General features: G+C 39.1%; 2 protein-coding genes across 8 annotated transcripts in view; one reads left to right on the top strand and one right to left on the bottom strand.

The window, feature by feature from the left end:
• The window catches only part of SPIRE1 (spire type actin nucleation factor 1), a 203,493-nt gene extending 183,761 nt beyond the window's left edge, over window positions 1-19,732 (top strand). For 2 of the 6 annotated variants that reach the window (XM_040479443.1, XM_040479444.1), the window contains 7 exons: window positions 6,310-6,452; window positions 8,726-8,899; window positions 13,170-13,307; window positions 13,902-13,972; window positions 14,510-14,537; window positions 14,633-14,769; window positions 16,312-19,732. In XM_040479443.1, the coding sequence (XP_040335377.1) occupies window positions 6,310-6,452; window positions 8,726-8,899; window positions 13,170-13,307; window positions 13,902-13,972; window positions 14,510-14,537; window positions 14,633-14,769; window positions 16,312-16,570 (950 nt within the window). In that variant the 3' untranslated portion in view covers window positions 16,571-19,732. Of the gene's footprint in view, window positions 1-6,309; window positions 6,453-8,725; window positions 8,900-13,169; window positions 13,308-13,901; window positions 13,973-14,356; window positions 14,463-14,509; window positions 14,538-14,632; window positions 14,770-16,311 lie in introns of those variants that run through there. The other 4 variants (XM_040479445.1, XM_040479446.1, XM_040479447.1 and 1 more) reach the window with 3 other exon arrangements.
• PRELID3A (PRELI domain containing 3A) overlaps window positions 14,367-24,384 on the bottom strand; it is a 43,264-nt gene continuing 33,246 nt past the window's right edge. The window contains exon 7 of one of the 2 annotated variants that reach the window (XM_040479463.1): window positions 14,367-14,383. The gene's annotated coding sequence lies outside the window, so the exon portion shown is untranslated. Of the gene's footprint in view, window positions 14,384-19,699; window positions 19,797-24,384 lie in introns of those variants that run through there. The other variant, XM_040479462.1, reaches the window with a different exon arrangement.

Here is a 24,384-nt window from a genome sequence, read left to right as displayed (position 1 = left end):
ATGAAAATACAACAATCCAAACGCTTTGGGATGCAGCGAAGGCAGTCCTGAGAGGAAAATACATTGCAATCCAGGCCTATCTCAAGAAACAAGAAAAATCCCAAATACAAAATCTAACAGCACACCTAAAGGAACTAGAAGCAGAACAGCAAAGACAGCCTAAACCCAGCAGCAGAAGAGAAATAATAAAGATCAGAGCAGAAATAAACAATATAGAATCTAAAAACACTGCAGAGCAGATCAATGAAACCAAGAGTTGGTTTTTTGAAAAAATAAACAAAATTGATAAACCTCTAGCCAAGCTTCTCAAAAATAAAAGGGAGATGACCCAAAGAGATAAAATCATGAATGAAAATGGAATTATTACAACCAATCCCTCAGATATACGAGCAATTATCAGGGAATACTATGAAAAATTATATGCCAACAAACTGGACAACCTGGAAGAAATGGACAAATTCCTAAACACCCACATGCTTCCAAAACTCAATCAGGAGGAAATAGAAAGCTTGAACAGACCCATAACCAGCGAAGAAATTGAATCAGTCATCAAAAATCTCCCAACAAATAAGAGTCCAGGACCAGATGGCTTCCCAGGGGAGTTCTACCAGACGTTTAAAGCAGAGATAATACCTATCCTTCTCAAGCTATTCCAAAAAATAGAAAGGGAAGGAAAACTTCCAGACTCATTCTATGAAGCCAGTATTACTTTGATTTCTAAACCAGACAGAGACCCAGTAAAAAAAGAGAACTGCAGGCCAATATCCCTGATGAATATGGATGCAAAAATTCTCAATAAGATACTAGCAAATCGAATTCAACAGCATATAAAAAGAATTATTCACCATGATCAGGTGGGATTCATTCCCTGGGATGCAGGGCTGGTTCAACATTCGCAAATCAATCAACGTGATACATCACATTAAAGAAAAGATAAGAACCATATGATCCTGTCAGTCAATGCAGAAAAGGTCTTTGACAAAATTCAGCAACCTTTCTTAATAAAAACCCTTCAGAAAGTTGGGATAGAAGGAACATACTTAAACATCATAAAAGCCGTTTATGAAAAGCCCACAGCTAACCTCATCCTCAGTGGGGAAAAATTCAGACCTTTTTCCCTGAGATCAGGAACACGACAGGGATGTCCACTCTCACCGCTGTTGTTTAACATAGTGTTGGAAATTCTAGCATCAGCAATCAGACAACAAAAGGAAATCAAAGGCATCAAAATTGGCAAAGATGAAGTTAAGCTTTCACTTTTTGCAGATGACATGATATTATACATGGAAAATACGATAGACTCCACCAAAAGTCTGCTAGAACTGACACATGAATTCAGCAAAGTTGCAGGATACAAAATCAATGTACAGAAATCAGTTACATTCTTATACGCTAGTAATGAAGCAACAGAAAGACAAAGAAACTGATCCCATTCACAATTGCACCAAGAAGCATAAAATACCTAGGAATAAACCTAACCAAAGATGTAAAAGATCTGTATGCTGAAAACTATAGAAAGCTTATGAAGGAAATTGAAGAAGATATAAGGAAATGGAAAAACATTCTGTGCTCATGGATTGGAAGAATAAATATTGTCAAAATGTCAATACTACCCAAAGCTATCTACACATTCAATGCAATCCCAATCAAAATTGCACCAGCATTCTTCTCGAAACTAGAACAAGCAATCCTAAAATTCATATGGAACCACAAAAGGCCCCGAATCGCCAAAGTAATTTTGAAGAAGACAAAGCAGGAGGCATCACAATCCCAGACGTTAGCCTCTACTACAAAGCTGTAATCATCAAGACAACATGGTATTGGCACAAAAACAGACACATAGACCAATGGAATAGAATAGAAACCCCAGAACTAGACCCACAAACGTATGGCCAACTAATCTTTGACAAAGCAGGAAAGGTCATCCAATGGAAAAAAGACAGTCTCTTTAACAAATGGTGCTGGGAGAACTGGACAGCAACATGCAGAAGATTGAAACTAGACCACTTTCTCACACCATTCACAAAAATAAACTCAAAATGATAAAGGACCTGAATGTGAGACAGGAAACCATCCAAACCCTAGAGGAGAAAGCAGGAAAAGACCTCTCTGACCTCAGCCGTAGCAATTTCTTACTTGACACATCCCCAAAGGCAAGGGAATTAAAAGCAAAAATGAACTACTGGGACCTTATGAAGATGAAAAGCTTCTGCACAGCAAAGGAAACAACCAACAAAACTAAAAGGCAACCAACGGAATGGGAAAAGATATTTGCAAATGACATATCGGACAAAGGGCTAGTATCCAAAATCTGTAAAGAGCTCACCAAACTCCACACCCGAAAAACAAATAACCCAGTGAAGAAATGGGCAGAAAACGTGAATAGACACTTCTCTAAAGAAGACATCCGGATGGCCAACAGGCACATGAAAAGATGCTCAACGTCGCTCCTCATCAGGGAAATACAAATCAAAACCACACTCAGATATCACCTCACGCCAGTCAGAGTGGCCAAAATGAACAAATCAGGAGACTATAGATGCTGGAGAGGATGTGGAGAAACGGGAACCCTCTTGCACTGTTGGTGGGAATGCAAATTGGTGCAGCCACTCTGGAAAACAGTGTGGAGGTTCCTCAAAAAATTAAAAATAGACCTACCCTATGACCCAGCAATAGCACTGTTAGGAATTTACCCAAGGGATACAGGAGTACTGATGCATAAGGGCACTTGTACCCCAATGTTTATAGCAGCACTCTCAACAATAGCCAAATTATGAAAAGACCCTAAATGTCCATCAGCTGATGAATGGATAAAGAAATTGTGGTTTGTGTACACAATGGAGTACTACGTGGCAATGAGAAAGAATGAAATATGGCCCTTTGTAGCAACATGGATGGAACTGGAGAGTGTTATGCTAAGTGAAATAAGCCATACAGAGAAAGACAGATACCATATGTTTTCACTCTTAGGTGGATCCTGAGAAACTTAACAGAAACCCATGGGGGAGGGGAAGGGGAAAAAAAAAAAAGGAGGTTAGAGTGGGAGAGAGCCAAAGCATAAGAGACTCTTAAAAACTGAGAACAAATTAAGGGTTGATGGGGGGTGGGAGGGAGGGGAGGGTGGGTGATGGGTATTGAGGAGGGCACCTTTTGGGATGATCACTGGGTGTTGTATGGAAACCAAGTTGACAATAAATTTCATATATTGAAGAAAAAAAAACCTAGAAACTATAGTAATCAACGCAATGAGGTATTAGCATAAAGGCAGACATATAAATCAACAAAATAGAGTAGAGAGCCCAGAATAAAGCCTCACCTATATGGTCAAAAGATTTTTGACAAGTGTGCCAAGACAATTCAATGGGAAGTCTTTCAGCAAATGGTCCTGGGAGAACTGTATATCCACATGCAAAAAGGAAGTTATACCCTCACCTAACACTATATACAAAAATTAACTCAAAATGGATTAAGAACCTAAATGTAAGACCTAAAATAATAAAACTCTTAGAAGAAAACATAGGACAAAAACTTCATGACATTGGATTTGGCAGTGGTTTCTTGGCTATGACCCCAAGGATAGACAAAAAATTGTCTATTTGTAAAAATAGACAAACTGGAATTTATGAAATTTAAAAAACTTTTATGCATAAAAAGACATTATCAATGAAATAAAAGGGCAGCATGCAGGATAGGAGAAAATATTTGCAGATCATATCTCTAATAAAGGATTAATATTCAGAATATATAGAGAAAGTCTTGAAACTCAACAACAGAAAAGAGAACCTAATTAAAAAATAGGCAAAGGACTCAAATGGACATTTCTCCAAAGAAGATACACTAATGACCAACAAGTGCATGAAAAGATTCTCAGCATCATTAATCATTAGGGAAATACAAATCAAAACTATAGTGAGATGCCACCTCCCACCCATTAAAATGGCTGCTATCAAAACAAAAACCAGAAGACAAGTGTTGGCAAGAATGTAGAGAAATTGGAACCATGTGCACTGTTGGGAATGTGAAATGGTACAGGTGTTGTGGAAAACAGTATGGTGACTCCTCAGAAACTTAAAAATAGAATTACATATGATCCAGCAATTCTGCTTCTGACTATATAAGCAAAAGATCGAAACAGAAAAAAAAAATTGAAAGCAGAATCTCAAAGAGATATTTGTACATCCATGTTCATAGCAGTATTCACAATAGCTAAAATGTGAAAGCAACCCCAGTGTCCGTCAGTGGATGAATGGCTAGGCAAAATGTGGAATATCCACACAATGATATATTACTCAGCCTTAAAATTGAGGAAAATTCTGGGGCACCTGGGTGGCTCAGTCGGTTAAATATCCGACTTCAGCTCAGGTCATGATCTCACGGTTTGTGAGTTTGAGCCCTACATTGGACTCTGTGCTGACAGCTCAGAACCTGGAGCCTGCTTCAAATTGTGTGTCTCCCTCTCTCTCTCAGCCCCTCCCCGACTCAGACGCTTACTTGCTCGCTCTCTCTCAAAAATAAATAAAACATTTTTAAAAATGGGGGAAATTCTACAATACTGACAAACTTTTAGGACATTTTGCTAAGGGAAAAAAGGAATTCCAAAAAAGGCAAATACTGTATAATTCCATTTATATGAGATTTTTAGAGCGGTCAAAATCATAGAGATGGAAAGTAGGATGGTAGTTGTGAGGGGCTGTAGGTAGTGGAGAATAGGAAGTTGTAGAATTTCAGTTTACAAGATGAAGAGTTATGGTCTTAACCGTTACAAGATGGAACATAACGGTTGCACAACAGTGTAAATATTTAATACCACTGAACTGTGCAGTTAAAAATAGTTAAGACACACTAAATATAATTTATGTATGTTTTACTGCAATTTAAAAAAACAACTTACTGATTTCCTGTACACGTGGAATTTTTAGTGATTAAAATTCTTTAATTAGTATTTTGATTTACTTAGATTGTATCAAGAATAGTAGGAGCTGACCTTGGTCATTATCTATACTTGGTGTTTGTCCAGGCCCATTAAATATTATAGAGATTCAATTAAATCACATAATGGATTTCTGTATCTTTCTTGATTATGGAAATCGTGTTATTTTTATTTAGTGATTTCTGTTGGTGGGGTAGTCCAAATAGATGGATCACGTTTAACTTGGTGTTGACTTTCACTTTCCTCACCTGCTACATTGAATGAAGCAGGCTTACTTTTCAGAGAGAGTAGGAGGAAGTATTAAATAAAACTTTAAGTAATATAATTTATTTCTAATGTTCTCCTTATGTTTTCAGAATGTAAATCCAGAACCATTCAAACCATAAAATATTCTCCTTTTATAAACTTTTTTTTTTTTAGAAAATTTTATTTTTTAAGTAATCTTTACACCCAACATGGGGCCCGAACTCACAACCCCGAGATCAAGAGTTGTGTGCTCTACATACTAAGGCACCCCTCAAACCTTCTCCTTTTAAACTCTGTCCCAAAATATTACTAGATGAAGGAGAGCAGTGGCACAATATTATCAAAACTGGAATTTATTTTTTCAAATTTAAATAGAGCTTGATTTAAATCTAAGGACAGAATGTCTTGATAAATATTTAAAAAGGAAGAGTTTTTATATTTTACCTTTAAATTTTTTTTTTTTTCAACATTTATTTATTTTTGGGACAGAGAGAGACAGAGCATGAACGGGGGAGGGGCAGAGAGAGAGGGAGACACAGAATCGGAAGCAGGCTCCAGGCTCTGAGCCATCAGCCCAGAGCCCGACGCGGGACTCGAACTCCCGGACTGCGAGATCGTGACCTGGCTGAAGTCGGACGCTTAACCGACTGCGCCACCCAGGCGCCCCTATATTTTACCTTTAAAAAGAAGAATATAAAAGGTCACTACACTTGAGAATTTTGGTATGATTTGGTAGCCTTTTTTGGACACACGGAGAATACATGTTTTTACGTATTTTACATGCCTGAGACTGTAAAATTTTGTTGTATATAATGTGAAGGCATTTGTATGTACAAATCTAAGACTATAATTGTGTTTTTATGATATATTTGAATGAATATTAAAAATACAAATATTTTTCTTTTTTCTTTCTATATCTGTAGGAAAGTTCATCTTGCAAAGATTTTTCTATAACAGTCCTCATAGTATCCCCATAAGAACTTCTAATCTTACTAAAACCCTCTAACAAATATTTCATCTTTGAATGCAATGTTTGTGACAAATGACAAAGGGTATTCTGTCAGAAATTGAAAATCTAAGACTTTTTACTTGTAAGAAAGTTCATTTCAGTTTGGTTAATTTCATTTCTTTAGAGCCTCCGAAATTCTTGCCCATATCATCAACACCCCAGCCAGAGAGACGGCAGCCACCCCAGAGACGACATTCCATTGAAAAGGAAACACCCACAAATGTAAGACAGTTTTTGCCACCCTCCAAGCAGAGCTCCCGATCTCTTGTAAGTAACTGGAAAACTGCGTAGTAACTTAAGGATCAGTTAGAGACATGGAATAAATAGCTTTCTTAAGACAATGATTAGGAGAAAAAAATCTTCCAAATGTTAAAATGATCTTTAAATAGCTTTATTTGTTTTTAATATCTAAAGAAAACCAATTCTGACAGTAACCTAAATGAAATTTGACCACTCCTTGTTCATTTAAAGTAGTTTTTTTTCCCCAGAAGACTTATCAATGGTTGAAAGCATGTATTATTATTAAAGAAATGCCTTCTTCTTTTCAAAGGGAATTAGTCCACTTAAAAATTGTTAAGACTCCTCAAAAAGTTAGCAAAGTCAGACTAAAGTACACTATTTTATTGAGGCAGAAGTATAAGGGGAGAATTTTGATCCATTACAAGCCATTGTACATTGTTTTCAAGTATGTTTTATGATGTTGGAGCCAAAGCTGCTATTTGCACTGGATGATGATTTTGCTATTTTCCTGAGACTTCCAGGTTGGTGTAGTGGCTTTGATTCCCAGGACAATGGAAGTAATACATAGGGCACTGCCAGAAAGAAGTAACAGACCCTCTAACTAAAAGAGGTCTGCAAAGATTCTTTTGTAGTCCACTTGACATAAGAAATATTTGCAGGTGAGGTGAAGGCTTCAATCAATAATTCTACCAGCAACCTAATATCTAATGTTTTCTCAGAAATTCATGAATAAAAAGCACTGGAATATGCCTTGTCTATATTTCAGTCCATATTTTTAGGCTGTCTTGAATTATCAAGGGTTCAAATAAAGCAATAACTGATTTCCCTCCCTCAAAGTAGAGGAAGATAGTATGGTTCTTATGAAGATACCAAGTTTGAACAGAGCTTTCAAGCGCTGAAATTTGATCAGTCATCTCTGTTCCTAAAAAGTTCAATTAAGGAACTAATGATTGTGTGTCAGTTCTTGATAGAATTCCTCTAACTCTTAATCACTGAAACATTGATTAAGTATAGTCTCACCAGTAGTTTATCAGCAGAAAAACAGAACTCTTAACCAGACAGGTTGAAACTTTAAAGTACAAAGACTTTTGTTTATGTGAACAACTTAAATGTATATAAGAGATCACAAGTCCAATAATCAAGAGGTTCTTCTCTTCAGCCAACTTTTCTCTTAGAAGCCAGTTTATCATTCAGCTGTGTACCTGGCCTTGTGATCATATGACACCATTGTTGGTGTTAAATTTTAAAATTATCACTGTGGAAGAACTATCAGATCAGTTAAAAGGAATTTCAGCTAGTAAGAGAAATTTTGAATGGAATAGAAGAAATACCATAGAATTAATAGAAGAAAGACCATCAGCCCAAATCAAGGACCCAGAAGTGTATTTCCTGACAAAGGGGAACTCTTACTGTGTGGTAGGTCAGGCTGGGAGTTGTTTTTTATGGACAAGGAGAGCAAGACAAAATTTATCTGCAGTCACAGAGAAGAGTCTCAGTGAAAGGCAGTGGGAAAGAAAGCACTTCGGTCAGCGCTGGATGGCTCAGGTTCTATAGGGAACCACAGCTCACGGGAAGGGCCTCTGGGTGTGAGCTGAGACAAAGTAACCTCCAGTCAGAGTAGTGACTGGTCTCATTAATAGCTTATCTTGAGAAATCCATAATCACACTTGTCTTGTGGTAGTGCTGTCTAGCTTGGTAAGTACTTTAAAAGTATGACCATTAATTTAAACTTTAGCTATATTAAAACAAGGAATCCTTTTGTATTTATAATCCTTACACTGAAAATGGCAGAAATGTCTTTGTTGGTATTCATTTTTATTTTTATTGTATCTCCCTCTGTTTCCTTAGGATGTTTAAAATGTAATTTTCTTTTCATCACTTGGTCAAATGATTGAGGACGATGGCCCATCTAAGTAAAAGGAGACTTGTCTTTCAGTACCTTCCCCAGTGTGCTGCATGCTCCCCACTGCCCCCAGAGGTGGTTGCCTCTGTCCTGCCTCCTGGTGAGCCCTGTTCAGGGGGCCACTAAGTTAGAAACATCTTAAGTCTCTGGTTTGTGAATTCTTGAGACTCCCTAGGAATGACTTCATGGTATGATTACTAATTTGCACATATAGAAGCAGATGTTGGTGTGGACACACACATGTGGAATCTACTGTTAACATCCTCTGTGGTGTTTTTGTTTTGTTTTGTTTTTCTTTCATGCTCTGTAACCACTATTTTTAGGTCACTCATGTTCAGCATTATTTTCTCCTTTTCTTTCCCCCTGCCATTTTCTTTTTCCCTTATCTGTTGTTCAGGTTCCTAGGATAACCAGTGTATGGCCAAGGACGCCTTTCCGACCACTTTTTTCTACCATACAAACAGCTTCTCTGCTCAGCTCTCATCCTTTTGAAGCAGCCATGTTTGGGGTAGCAGGGGCTATGTATTATCTATGTGAGAGAGCTTTTACCAGCAGGTGGAAATCCTCAAAGGTTGGCCTCTTTCTGCTGGTTCTGGGGATTATTTTACTCTATCTCTTTGACAGTGATACCTCAGCTACTGCACTCTGAACAATTAACAGCTTAGATGGGCACTTTGCTTCTGATCGTTGATTCCAGTCTTTTGTAGGATGCATAGATTACACCATGATCTCAGTTGAGAGGAAAATGACCTTGAAAGGACAACAAACTCAAAATGCAGCATCGGATTAGAGGGACCTGTGAGTGACCCAGTTATACGGCAGGAAGAATGCCGTCTCCTCTCCATGTGCAGGGGCACTCAGATAGCCTGTGGGTGCTTGCCTCCCAGGGCCTTCCTGCCATCGGATCGGCATTTGCTCCCTCATTCAGCTGGCAGAGCAACCGCCTGCCAGGCCATATAGCCACAGGGGACTCCCCCACAACCCATGAAACCATGTCATTTCTCGTTTCCCACACACCCCGCCATGAGCTCAGAGGGGCTGTGCACCTGTAGCCCATGCCTGCCCTGAGCTCCAAGAACCTTCTTCCCCACACCTTTCATACAGCTGCATTGTGTTCGTCAGAGTGTGGCATGGTGTTTAGGACAACCCACTTCTCCTAGAAGTTTTAAGTTTTCCTTTTATTGATGCGGTTATTTTAAATATTTTAAATAAGTATGCATTTTATTATTTTTTAGATTTTCATACAGAATTATTTTTTAAAGAAAATCCAATACTTTCCAAACTCCAGTGAAATAAAAAGCCCTCAAACTATGCCCAAGCTTCCCCTGCCCCCAGAGTAGCATGTGCTGCTGACTAGTGTTCGCAGCTGCCTGGTCTGTTCTGCTTCATATAGGGTCCTGGCTCTGTGAGGTCCTTTATTTACTAAACATATCCTTGACAAATGAACCAGCAGCTGGTTTCTTTGTTATTCTTTATTACTCATCTTGGTTTGGAAAAGAGACTCTGAATGTAAATGAAATACAACAAATTCCTTTCTCTTCTTATTTGTCATGAAATAGAGGCTAGATCTCTATTCTTTTTCCATTTTAGATCTTGGCCCTTTGGGCAGTACATGGTCAGGTGCAGGGATGGCATTTTAATTCCTGTCACTCTTACTGCTGCTATTACTGGAGATCTGCTGACATTTTTATACATTTTTTCAACTTGTTTTATTTTTTGTTTTTTTTTTTAATTTACATCCAAATTAGTTAGCATATAGTGCAACAATGATTTCAGGAGTAGATCCTTAATGCCCCTTACCCATTTAGCCCATCCCCCTTCCCACAACCTCTCCTATAACCCTCAGTTTGTTCTCCATATTTAGGAGTCTCTTCTGTTTTGTCCCCCTCCCTGTTTTTATATTATTTTTGTTTGACATTTTTATTTTTATTATCAATACTCCCCAGACAGAGATATCTGTATACTATGTCTACATATCACTGTAGGCAAACAGTTCACTTTGACTTTTAAAATTGAACCTGAAAAAAGAGAAGAGTAATTAAACTTAATAGGTGCTATTTTAATTTAAATCTGCCTTTGATTTATTAAAAACTCAAAACAGCAATGGTCATTTTGGATAATTTTCAAATATCTGCTACTTACAAAGTTTTTGCTAATTAAGAATACTATATAAAATATAACTATTCCCATTCTTTCTGTGGCTCAGTAACCAGAGTATACATTATGTTCTCTAATTTCTGTGCTCCCTAACTCTGACCCTTCTGGATGGTAAATGTAATCAGAATATTCAACACAAACTCAGCAATTTTAGTAACATACATCAAAAGTAAGTTCTAAAAGCTCATCTCCCCCTATAGCATATTGTAATCTTTATTAAAACTCTTTCAGATTTAGCTACCCTTTCCTAAATTTAGGAGTGAGATTGAGGCACAGAGAAGCAAGAGGATTTTAGAGTCCCATGTCTGGCTGTGACAATGAGCTCTGGGCATGTGGAGGAATGACCGAGGGCTCTCAGTCACTGTTAAAGCCCCAAATGCTCCTCACATTTTGGAGCTTTAATATCTCCGCAAGATCTGTTAAGGTTAAGGCTTAATTTGGCATTGGGGATGTTTAATTTTTTTGCCAATTGAAAAAAATTAATGAAAACTATTCTAGTAACTGTTTATTATTTTCTTTCATGTTGCATTAAAGTTTTGTTGTCCTTGGGAAAGCACCAGAATTAAAACATTAGCATTTGACCTGATGGAAATTATTTTACTAAACAGTAATCTGCCTGAAAGTTAGAGAAAGAACAAGAACACCCACAAAATACAGTTTCTTATTATGTCTTACGAAGTACTGGATTTGCATATGGTTCAAAGCAGTAAGTTGAAAGTATGCTTGACTAAGCCCTTTTGTGATTTCAGACTGAGAAGAGGGAAGTAGAGCCTGTCAGGTCTATTATGTGTGTTAGGATCTCCCTGCAAATAAAAAGGATTCCCATCTACCGGAAATGTTTACCATCCCAGGCATCCCAGTTGTTAAGTTAATTAAATTGGCACTATTTGCCATCTTCCCATAGCAACAAATCTCAGGTATTGATTCTCTGATTAGTTACTAGATGCATACATTATTTTGTTCCACCTCAGCAGTTTTGTCACATGGTTAACTATCAGAAAATGCACAAAAATCATACTCAGCAAATGAATAAAAAAGACCATAGGAAACTTTTTATGAAATATGTTAAAAGCTGAGAAAAGCCATCATTCAGACATGTGCAGCCGACAATACCTATCTCCTGCAGAACTGTAGTGGCCTAACCTTCACACAGACAGTGCATTGTTCCTACTTGACACTAAGCTGTTTTCTCAGGGTGGAAGAAAACTGAGTGGATATTGGACACCAATTTAATCCTGTTATGTTTGAAAACTTTTCCCATCGAAAGAGAAAATTATGTGATGGTGATTTTTTAAAAAATATTTTAGACTAGCAAATGATACAGTCTTCCTGAACAGACTACCTTCCCACCCTCTGGATACAGCTTAGTATCCTCTTAAACATTCCTCTTAAAAATTCAATTGCAGGATTTTTTTCCAAAACATTTTTAAGCAAATTTAAAGTTAGCCTGACCAGACGTGATTTTGTATTGATTGTTAGTAAGAAGCAGTTCTTCAAACTACTTTTTTTTTTAGTAAATGCTAATGTTTATCAAGTTTGCAACCTAGATTTGTTTTTGTTTTTTCTGATTGAAAGACAGAACTGAATGTTAAAGCTCCATAAACTGACTGCATTCATAGTCATGTGCTTTCTCATTTGGCTTGTTTGATTCCAGAATGCCTGTGAGCAATGCTATTGTGTGTGTGTGGGAGTGAATTATAATGTGTTTGCACTGAGAACATTAAGTCTCAGTGTCCCTACACCACAATGGCCCCTGTGAAGCCTGGCAGGGTGAGAATGCACAAGACCGTTCTGTCTTTCTATTAGATCCACCAATCAAACACAGGGCCGGATGGGGAGCAGATGGGGGTGAGGCTCTTTATTCAGTGGGATCAGTTACATCAACATCTTCCTCAGCTGTTTTTAGGGAAGCCATTACCATAAGACAGCCAGCATAAATATTTATTGTGGAATTCTTAAGATTTTCTCCACATCTTTCCAGTGCTGATTGTACATTCAGCAGTTGTTTAAAAGTAATAACAGAAATCTAGAGAACCGTGGTGCAGCCTGTAGAGGTTGCTTTTTGGCTGGAAACTGCACCAGTAGTTACATGTTTCAGTTCTGCTCATACCATTAGGATTTTTCTCAATGTGCTGATGTAACTTACCACTAAATAATGCTTCTCGGTATAAATTACTAACCACCTCCTTTTGGCTATTCTGGGTACCACAAACCAGTTTTCTAAATAGTACCAATGTTGTAGATTTGTTATGTAAGTATTAGCATATAGTATACAAATAACAGGAAGCAATGTCTTTGCAGAATTGTGGGAGAAAACAGATGTCAATTTGTTTTAGAACAAGAAAATGTTCTTTCAAGATTTCATTACACAGATACATAGCTCTGCTTAATGAAATAGAAACTTGAGGCAAAATATGTACTCAAATGTGAGGAACTTTCCTTTCCTGGAAATTTCTATAGGTTATAATGTTTGACATGGTCCCCAGAAGTTTTCTGCCATCTGTTGTCTTAGTGTAATTAGAAATTATGTGGTCCCCAGAGTGAGCCAGCTCTGTTCCAGTGTTCATTGGGAAACCTCTTTTCTTCTCTGGAGCTACTAACCAGGTGTCTGATCTGAAGGGAAACTGTGCAGTGCCAGAAAAGGGGGTGGGAGTTTCTTATTCATGTGGAATTTTGAATTTCAGGAGGAATTCTGCTATCCAGTGGAATGCCTAGCTCTTACTGTGGAGGAAGTGATGCATATTCGTCAGGTCCTGGTGAAGGCAGAGCTGGAAAAATACCAACAGTATAAAGATGTCTACACCGCCCTGAAAAAAGGAAAGGTAGAGCTGTTTAAAGTTGGTTGATAAGTAGGGTTAGAGGAATGGTGAGTCCCAGGCCTGGTCTCCTGAGGGAGCGGTCTGCTGGCAGCCAGATGGTACAGGACTTTTAGGGGATTTCAGGAGGTAAGAGGCTTACCCTATACTACACAGTTCCTATTCTGCTTTGCTTACAAAAGAGAGTATTTTTGTTTCTCTCTGAGAAATCAAAAACTTTGGAAGACTTAAAACAACCATAATAAATAGTGGCATGCCTTCATAAAATCATGTCTGCATTTAGTTGTTATACTTTTAAAGGATTTATAAAGAAAATACATCTGAAAAATGGAAGAGTCTGTTTCAGAACCTTCTTCAGATTGATTCCATGATGATGAGCCTCTGAGAGCTATAGCCTTTTATTACCTTTTAAAAGTGGAATTATAAGTAAATAGCCAAATTATAATTCTTACAGAGCCAAACTTGAAAACAGGGTTTCTGAATTCTCTTTTTCCTTCTGTCTGCTAAAGGTCCCTAATATGTAAAAGTATATTTAGACATGTAAATTAGGAAATTAACTGTTGGCAATGCTCTTCTCTCCCTTTAAATTTGTATTTTTAGCTCTGCTTTTGTTGCCGAACCAGGAGATTTTCCTTCTTCACCTGGTCTTATACCTGTCAGTTCTGTAAGAGGTAAGGTTTTTTGTAATTGATGTAAATAAATACTACTTACATTCACTGTTTAGTCATTTTTCCACACAGGAACAGTATTAGAAATTACCCCAATTTGTTATCACATCGTATTGTGCTTGTGGGTTAGTAATACTGATTTCTTCAAAGAGTAGAGCAAACAGTTACTTAGCGTTATAGCTGGAAAATGTTTCTCCGCATGTACTTCTTTTACATAACTAAGGTGATCCTAATAATCATATGTCTTGTTTAAACACAAAAAGTAGATGTGATTGTCACGTGATCCTTCCCTAGATAGACAAGTAAGAAAATCCCAGACAGATGAGAGTTGATCCTTTTCCAGGAAACAGTGTAAGAGTTCACTTTCACAGATTGTCTCCTTGGCAATCCACGGTTGTATCAGTCCGTTACATTCTGGTGGAAGAACAAGAGAGTTTTTGCAGTTTGTTATAGAAATTCACAACTGCACAGCCATTGACTTCTCTCACTCTCCGGTCTCATCACGTCAATGCTGAGTAACACTTCTGATTTTGTGTACAGGCCCGTGTGTTCACAGTGTTGCAAAAAGGTAAGCTAAGCTTGGCAAAATTATAACTTGTGTTAATTTTAAGGAGTCTACCTCTTTAACAGTACTGCTCACTCTGGTTTCATTTGGGATAATAGATGCGGCTGCCCTCTAAACCATACTCCACTCTTCCCATCTTTTCATTGGGACCTTCTACCTTGCAAAGAGGGGAAAGTTGCATGAGGCCAGAAAAAACCCCCACTGGCCACCATCGCCCACTCCGGAGCATTGCCAGGTGAGTAAGACACCTGAGACTTTACTCTGTAAAGGAAGAACGTTCCTTTTGAGAACCAGTGACAAAGTAGGGTTTGGGCTCAGGGTGCTTTAGGTTGGGTGGTTGGTTTTAATATAGTCTTGACTTGCGCACAAATCTTCAAAATTTCCCAAAGGTAACTTGTCAAGGGATAATAGCTAGCTACTTGAAGCATACTTGAATGTCATCATTTTTTTTTCTATTTTAGAGGTAATTACTTTTGTGTGTTCTCTAAAAGTCATCTTTAAAACTGACCTTGTTTTCAGTGTAGTTGAAAACCTGCACCTGAAGTTGTCTTCTTTCATCCTTAGTTTTGAAAGCAAATCTGTTTAGGTCTTGGTTTCCAGTGGTCTGCAAGAACTTTGGTTTATCTTCCTATTGTAAATAAGGCAGAAATAAAGCTTTATGCCAAGAGCTTTATGGCAATTAAAAAAAAAACCTGAATATCAGTCCCTTTGCGTTTAATGCAGGGTAAGGTTAGTGTTGGTCCTTAAGAAAGGATGGAGATCAGGCCAGCTCGGCTCACGTACTCACATACTCACAAGCCAAAAAGGTTGGGGTTTTATGCACCAGTTGCCCCCTGTCAGGGAGGTGCTGAGCGCTGGGCAGCCCCACTCCTGCACACCACAGATGTGGGCGGCAAGGCAAGGAAGCTGTGAGCCCAGCAGGTAACTTGTGCCCGGCACTGCTGCCCCTGTGCTGCCCACTCTGCCCTGAGACACTGCTGCTCTGTGGTGGCCTCCAACTGTGGATCATCACCTGTGAGCTCAAGGCGACGGGACACATTGTTGTTCCTTTCTGTACATACTCCACACCTAGGTTCCTGTTTGGTTTTACTAAAGTAGTAAACGAGTAGATGATTCCTAGTTATTTCAAAAAATTGCCCAGAACAATTACTGTGATGAGGTCTGGTGAACTCCAGCTCTCTGGAATCCAAATAATTAGTCATCCAAATGTAGAGAATTAGAGAATTATTAGGGAGGGGAAGGTGTATTTGAGAAACGCAAAAATGTTGAGAAAGCTGGTCCCTAGATAACTTTTCAGGGTAAGACATATTTACCTCAGCTTACTGTAATCTGCCCCACCATCTACAGTTAACTAATGTTCATCAACCCTGACACAGGGCCACTGGAAAAAAAAACTTGAAGTTCCTTCTGAATCACCCAGAGGACGTTAGCAACATGCACTTTGTTTCATTTTCATTGTTAAAGTCCACTAGACGTCATGTATGTTAATCAGGTGAATACTCTGAATGTCTTTTTTTTCCAAAAATTCTAGAAGGGACACTAAGAGTTTTCAGTATTATTATTTCTTAATAAAGCATGTTTCCTGGTTTCTTTTTTAAAAAAATATTTTGAATTTTATCCCCAATTAGAAATTCTTCCTTTGGAAACACATGAGGTGACTCACCCATTCAGTAAAATGTTTTGGCAGCAAATTTACCTTTTTTGCACCTAGTTGCTCAGTATTGCAAGAGAACTGTGAGTAATGATACTGGATTCAGAACATTTTGTTTTGTTCCAGGTTCTCCTCAAAATCTAAGTCTGTGGACAAATCAGATGAAGAACTACAGTTTCCCAAAGAGTTGATGGAGGACTGGAGTACTATGGAGGTGTGCGTAGACTGCAAAAAGTTCATTTCGGAAATCATCAGTTCGAGCCGGCGCAGCCTGGTGTTGGCCAACAAAAGAGCACGATTAAAAAGGAAAACACAGTCTTTCTATATGTCCTCACCGGGCCCCTCGGAATACTGCCCTTCAGAGAGGACTATCAATGAAATCTGAGCCTGTGCCTTTCGGTTGCTTTGTGTTCAGAGTCGGCACTAGCGCGGGAGAAACACTGAGCTGCACTGTCTCCTTGCTGCGGTCTTAGTTAATAGGCTTGAATTCGCATTAGATCAGGTTTTTGCTGCGTCACGTTGTTCCACAGACTGAATGCTGTGTTCATATCGATTGATGGTATGTGACAGGTCAGCCGATTGCTCCTTTGCACTGAGAGATAACAGTAGTTTGAAACTTGCTTGTGTGTGTGTGTGTGTGTGTGTGTGTGTGTGTGTGTGTGTGTGTGGATTTGGAGGCCAGAAACTTTTTCCTTAGTTCAGTTCCTTACTGTTCCCTCAGATAATTTCCTGACTAAGGCAAAAAGCTTCTCACGTGGGAAATCAACCTCACAAAGGCATCGATGTCAGCACAGTCCTAAGCAGTAAGTCATATTGGCATTTCCACCTGACAGTGTTCCTATCTAATGTACATAGTGACCAGGCCCCGCCACACACCAGGTACCTGGAATCGGGGCCAGGCTGCTCATCATCTCATGGCACAAAACCTGGAAGGGTTTGTTCATACTGTCAAACTGACTTTAAATTATTGTTGCTCTGAGATAAAGACTCCGAGGGACTTCACGCCTGCATTCTAGTGCAAAACATCTGGATAAGCCGTACACCCAAGTGGGTGACCGTTTTCCTCCAAGCTGCTGTGTTTGCTCCAGTGCAATGGATCAGTGTCTCCTGAGTGGGTGACAGGTTTTCATTCCCTTTCTTGAATGTATTATGGTTACTTGTAGTTTTGCAACAGAGGTCTAAAAATTAAAGTTTTGTGGGAGTTTCAGGAGAAAGGAACGCCAAAAGTCTGTCAAGAAGTTGAGTGTGTTTTGGGTAACTATGGGGAGGGTTGTGACCGCACAGGGTGCCAGCTATTGCCACGCCACGGGGACTGAGCTGGAGCTCTTCCGTTTTCAGCTACATTTTTCATAACTTTATAGTCTTAGCCATCACGACTAAATTAAGCCACAATTTGGTATCTAAGGTCTCAAACTGAAATTAATTTATTTTTATAAATGAATTTTAAGGGAAAAAACATTGTCTAGTTCTTTTAAAATTACAAGAAAATTAACCCACCAATAGGCTTTTTGGATGCTTTTTGCACAAGTTTCCCTTGTAAATGACTGGAGTGAGTAGGGTGGGTTTTTGATGAAGTAGGTTGGAGGATGGCATTATATACCTGAAATTTCTCCGCTTGTTTGTCCCATTCCAGGAGCTGTACTTTATTATTTTAGTATGCTTAGAAATGACCAAATTGCCGTTGATGTTTGGAAAATCAGTGAATGCACATACGCAATAATTTCCTGAAAGCTATAGGACACGCCTGTAGTCAGCACTGCAACAGCACCATTACATAAGAGGCATGGCAGTCACATTTCATACCACAGCAGAGTAGAGTAACATTTCTATATTAGATTAACAGTAATACCTCAGAACTGCTCTGGTAGTAGTTTTTAATGGATTGAAATTTACAATTTAGTAAATGGCTTAAAATTACTTATACTTAACGAAATAAACTTTACCAATTGACTAAAATAATGCATGTTAACAGTTCGTCTGTGTTTGCATGTGAAAGTGGGCCACCAGAGAACCCTTATTGAGTTTGCAAGTGTTTAAATTATTTTAAAGACTCTTGTGTAAGAGATTTAAACATTATATTGGGCAAATCTAATTTATAACATTTTCCAAGGGACTATTTGGACTCTGTACCCCAGAAGGTTTGGTGGAAGCCATGCCCTTTGAGGGCCCCAGGCTTGGACCTCTAAATGACTACCAGGAAAAGGAACGGTATGTGTATACATATATAGACATGACCCAAGATAGTGTGCTTTTTAAAATAATGACTAGTTTACTGCTGTTACTAAAACATAAGAAACTAAGCCCCCCAAATGAGAATTTCGTTTACATTCACAAGGCAGATATCTAGCCTCTCTCAATCTTTGGCTTCACCTCTTCAGGTTTATGATACTGTATGGGCTGATTTAGGCATGATCACTCTTACCAGAGCATTAGAATGTAAGTCCTTCAGCAGCATTAACAAGGTTTGTGAAATGGATGGTATGTCTGCTTGAGACAGTTTGCAGAAAGTCGTGTAAGAAGAGGGTATGTGGCACAGTTAAACTTGCAGACGTTGAATTAACATCACTTTTCGTTGCCAAAACAATTTCTTACATTTACCCTTTCCTTACCCATGACATGTACCCATCACCTCGACTAAGTTAGGTAATCTGCCGAGGGTGATTCACCAACAGCTTGTGGAGCATGGTTGCACCATCCTTAGCCTAGTCTGACATTAGGACTGCCTCCCTCTTCTTAACTACTAAAATAACATACCGTCACAGTGTTCCTTTTTTTTCCTGGTTTCTGGCCACTGGGCATTTATACCTGATCCAGCAACAACAAATTATTGGCCAGCTGGTCTCAAAAGGAGCCTGGTGTGTCTGAGAGCTCGCACGCACACTGAAGCAGCCCTTGGTGCATCCTCCAGCACCGTCCTTTTGTCCCAGACCTCAGGAGCTTGCCCTGCTGGGAGGTGGTTCCTTCCCCACGGCCTAACTTTCTACCCATGTCAGAGTGGTTAAGAATGCTTGTAAATAGTGTAATATATTTATTAATATTTGAAAGGCATTCATTCAGTGGACAATGGGAATTAACCCTCCCAGGGCAAGTAAAAATTAAGTCAAATAATTGATATGTACATTGACTTAACAGTCTTACTAGATTTCAAGTCTTAAGCCTTTCAAATTAAACCAGAAGGTTGTTATGTAGGAGTTTTAAAAATGATCTTACTTTTGAGGAGACTGTGTGATTAGCACCGTGAACTCATACCATGAATTTTTTAAGGCTTTTATTTTTCTAACTGTATTAATAAATATAGGACTGGATTTTAGGTGCCACAGAGGAGACATGAGCGTTTTAAATTATGTTACTATTTGCTAAAGCAAAATGGCAGAAAATTTTGTTCATGCAAAACTGTACACTGACTGGACTTTGACCTGGCTTCCTGTGTGTATAAAAGTCAAGGTATTGCTGGCATTCAGGGTGACATATCGGTACTAAACATTTTCCATTCAAGTCTTTTATTTTAAATAACTTTAGGGAAAAATAAAATGGCTTTCCATCATAACTTCTGTGTTGAGTTCCTGTTGTAAAATGGTGATGTCTTTCGGTAACTAGCTGTCGGAAGTCACCTAGGTTAGAAAGGGAAGACACCTGTATCATCCACAAGTTATGATCGGTTTGAGACATACAATCTGACAAGGACCACACTAGAAAAAATTTTTTTTAAATTGAGCCACTGCCATAACTCTGCTGTGGAACCAAGAAGCTGTGACTTCTTTTTAACCCTCAACAGTACAAGAAATTAAAATTCTGTAAATAGTGTATAACGTTTTGTCATAGAAGTCACATACATGGAGACAAATTATGTATAGAAAGATAAAGCTCTTCTGTTATTTTTTCCAAATAGAATTCCCCAAGGGATACATTCCTAAAATGTCCTGTGATAAGAAAATTTCCTGTTGTAGTATGTAAATTGCTTGAGAAAATTAGGAAGATTAAACCCACAATGAACTTAGGGAAGTTATATTTTTATTAACTAAAGAGAGAGCATTTAAGATACTTACATATCTCAAATATTACCTGATACTGAGTTTGATACTCATTTACACACACTATCCTTTTATTTGTCAGGCATATTTTAGGATCTTCCACTGAAGCTTCTCTGTGAGGTATGTGTAACAAAACACTTGTGTGGGTCCAGCTCTCTCTCCAGTGTTCACAAACTTTCTCAGTCCAAGTCAGATTCCTAGTGTTGTACCTCCTGGACCCCAGAGATACAGAAAACTTGGATACCACAAAGAGGAAAGCTTTGTGTAACCCTTAATAACTGTATCTGTCTTTTCCCTTCTCAGCTCCAGTGAAGGAAGATAGTTGTAAAGCATCATAGTCTAGCATTTTGTAATGAGAACTATTTTTAGGAAAGGGCTTGATTGCACATATGATGTGTTTAAAGACTCTAGTTCTTGTCCCTCTGCAGAATGTGCAGGTGTACACACACACACACACACACAGATTCATTATAATGTTCATATAGGGTATGCTCCTTCTTCCCCCATGTTAGCCAAAGGCCCATGTCTAGAAACTTCCTTTTGTCCACCCAAAAAGTTCAGGAGGTAAGAACCTACTTAATATAAAACTCTGCCTACACTAATTAAATGTTCAGATGCATGGCATGGCAGACTGGATTTGCACTATTATTCTGGCTCATTCCACTAAAATGTCTATGATGTATAATTTATGTATTTAATTTTTTTTAAGTTTATTTATTTTGAGAGCACACACGTGTGTGCACATGGGGGAGGGGCACAGAGAGAGGGAGAGAGAGAATCCCAGGCAGGCTCTGTGCTGTCATCCCAGAGCCCAACTCGGGGCTCAATCTCACAACTGTTAGATCATGACCTGAGCAGAAATCAAGAGTCAGGCGCTTAGTTGAGCCACCCAGGCACCCCAATGTATAATTTACGTATGTAGAATAGATGTTAACTGTGGGGAAAAAAAATCTGCAATTCTCTTTCTACTGTTGGATTTTGATGCTGGCAGCAAAACCCAAGCCACTTCAGCATTATTGAAGCAATGTAAATAAAAGAGCTTCAGAACTGACAAGACATGGCTCTTGAAAAGTGGGGCATCAAAAGTTCCTTTTAAAGATCCTCTGGATATTTAAACTTATGCCATGTTCGACACAACTCCGTGCTCAGATTTCTTTTGCTGCCCAGAGGCCCTGGCCCCATGGGTCCTGCACTGGGAGCATTCTCACAAGCTGCACTAAGGAATCTCATTGTCTGTGGACTGAAATAAGGCAGGGAACTCCCTCACCTTGGGTGTGGCTGGCAAGGAGGGACCACCTTGAGCAAGCTTGCTCACTTCAAGTGTGCCCTCCCATATATTCTTTGCTTTGGCGTTCCCTTGTGGCTGCAGGAATTGTCTGTCAGTCCCTTCCCCTAGGGTGACACAGCAGAGGACATCACATCCCAGTTCCTCCCAGGAGCAGCAGTATTCAGACTAATGGAAATGCCAAAGATGAATTGAGAATTTCTGTAGAGCCACACTGAATATCAAGTTCCTAAGCAAACATGGTGTAAAAGCTGCAGGGAAGCATGTGGGAGAAATGGAAGGAACAGCAAGGCTCTGCACAGGTATATCTGAACAACGTAGCCACTGCTGTGTAGAGCCAATGGCGTAAACAAAACCCAGAATAACTTCTACTTTTAAAAGGAAGAAATTTTTATCTTAGACATCCCAAAGAGAGAAGGAAGCCTAAGAAGATTCCAGCTTACCCACCAAGGAAAGGGAACATGATGAGAGAAAAAGCCTCGAGTCTTCCTAGCACAGTATCAAGGTCATTTCAGAAGTCAGATTCACAGAATATAAATTTGGACTGGCACTGTGGGCATAACACAGCAGGCATCCTGCCTCCATGTGACTCCCAGGACAGTCTTAAAATATTCCTCCAGGTGTAGCCAATGGTAGACACACTTCCTTCTCAGTAAGAACAGGACCTTACTCTGTTCCAAAATGGGATTTGCTAGGGAAAAGGATTTTTCAGGATGAGCTTTCGTCCCGATAATGGAAAAAAACTAGTCTGTAGTCAGCAAAGCAGGTTCTTTCAGCGGTACCTGGTTTCAAGTATTTGAAATGGCTCTAACTTCACTGTGCTCCGGCCTGACAGCAGAACAGCCATCTGACATGGCGAAAGTTCCTTAACATTTCTGAATTTTATTTTCTTACAATTTAAAGCAAGGGTGTTGGATGAGGTGATCTCTAAGGTCAGTTTTATCCAGGAGAGGCATTCAACACACTGGATCAAACAACCAGTACCACATAGGTACCAACCAGTAAACAGCGGAGGGCCTGAGCCAACCGTAACAAGAAATTGAGAAAAGCCTTTGTGCATCCAAGCCAGCCCTTTCACTAAAGTGAAGGCTGAAATGATGATACTTTCCAAGCAAGATTTCTGTGTTTATGACAAACCTAATGATGTATAATACACAAATGCAAGAAAAAGCACAAAGTATGCTGCATTTATTTGAAACTTGGGGAGGCAAAGACAAAAAAAATCAACTTTACCAATTACTATAAAGAATCTGAGTCCTTGTGTGTGTCAGTTGTAATTCAATCTAAAAAAATTCCTCAGTAGATCTCCCAAAATGTAGAAGAAAAATTTCGGAAAGACAAGTTGATATATATTTAAAACACACACACACACAAACAGTGTTTTACATCTAACAACATCTGGTTACTGAAGGTTCATCTCCCAACCCTATGCAACAGGAAGACCTTGTCAGACCTGGCAAGTCTTTGTTCCCACAATGTGGTGTGTTTTCCTGTCAGAGATGTAAAGAGAGAGAACCAGGCAGCTATATGGGCAACTAACTACATATAACAGACTGTCTTCATTGCTTTAAGAGGCAGTAAACAAACAGACAACTCTTGTTATCCAGCTTGGTCAAAGAGCCAGTTACCACAACTACAGGGAGTCCCCCAATATCTATACTTCCCAGTGTAGTAATGGGATCCCCAGCCAAGAACCTTGTCTCTTTGGCCCTCTCAGTGCTGTAGACCCCATCCCTGCCTGGCTCTCTTCTCCACCAAATTTGAACTCTACTAGTGACTTTCAGAGCTCAAAGTGATCCAAGAAGGCATTCGATCCTCACTCACTCCAGCCAATGGCAAGCTCTTGGCTCTGTTTAAACATGTTCAGGATCAGGGAGACACTTATTTCTGTAAAGTTCTATCTTTGAACAGCTCTAATAGTTGGGAAGTTCAGCCATGTAATTTAGTCCCATTGTTTACTCCTTGGTTCTGTCTTGTGTGGCTCTACAGAATGTGCCTGCTCTCCCAAGTGGCTGCCTTAAATAGCCTCTTAATTTTCCTGTCTCCCTGCTACAGTTCCTACTTCTCCCTCCTCTCTTCTGCATTGTTTCTCCATTGCACTTAGCTAACACCCTACTAAACTGTTCCATGAAGACAAGGATCTCTGTCAGATTTCTTCACTGCCATATCCCCAGTTTCTGGAAAAATGCCTGGCATGTAACAGATGCTGAATAAATATTTGCGGAGTGGATTAACTAACGAATTAGCAGGTTCAGTATGGAAATGAGAAAAAGAAATACAAAGGTGGAACCATCAACATGTCTTCAAAACAATCGGTGCAGTTCTAATCTGTGCTCTTTATCAGACAACTGCCACGTACAGCCCCTTTGTCTTTCCTCAAAGTCAACAAATCACTGCAGCCATAAAGTAACTAATTAGAATAGAGAAGCTTGAGGCGGTAGCTCACACCATTGACATGGTTGACTTGGAGCTCCAGAAACCCTACTTGCCAATCTGGGTTTTCTACCTGACTCCTACATGGCACTCACTACACATTCCTCTCTGGGCTCTCTTCTAGAGCTCCTGGGTGGAGCCACCATGCACAGCCCTGCCTCCCTGACGCAGCTTTTTCCCACTAACAGGTGGATGTACAGATGTATAGAGACCCTAGAGACCTATAATTGAAGCTACTACTTAAATGCAAGGGGTATATTTATCAGTACTGAGTTTGTACTCATTAACTTTTTTACCACTTGCCTCTTTTACATTATGGGAGTTAACTCTTACTAGTAATCATTACATTTTGATAAAAGTGTATGTGCCAACTAGACTGAAATTTTAAAAATATTAAACTATAGTTGCCCCTTGAACAATATGGGTTTGAACTGTGTGGGGCCTCTTAAC

This window comes from Herpailurus yagouaroundi, unplaced genomic scaffold (genome assembly GCF_014898765.1).
Source record: "Herpailurus yagouaroundi ecotype Mexico unplaced genomic scaffold, PumYag 142, whole genome shotgun sequence".
NCBI classification, from domain to species: Eukaryota; Metazoa; Chordata; class Mammalia; order Carnivora; family Felidae; genus Herpailurus; species Herpailurus yagouaroundi.
This window is presented reverse-complemented; position numbering and strand designations above follow the sequence as displayed.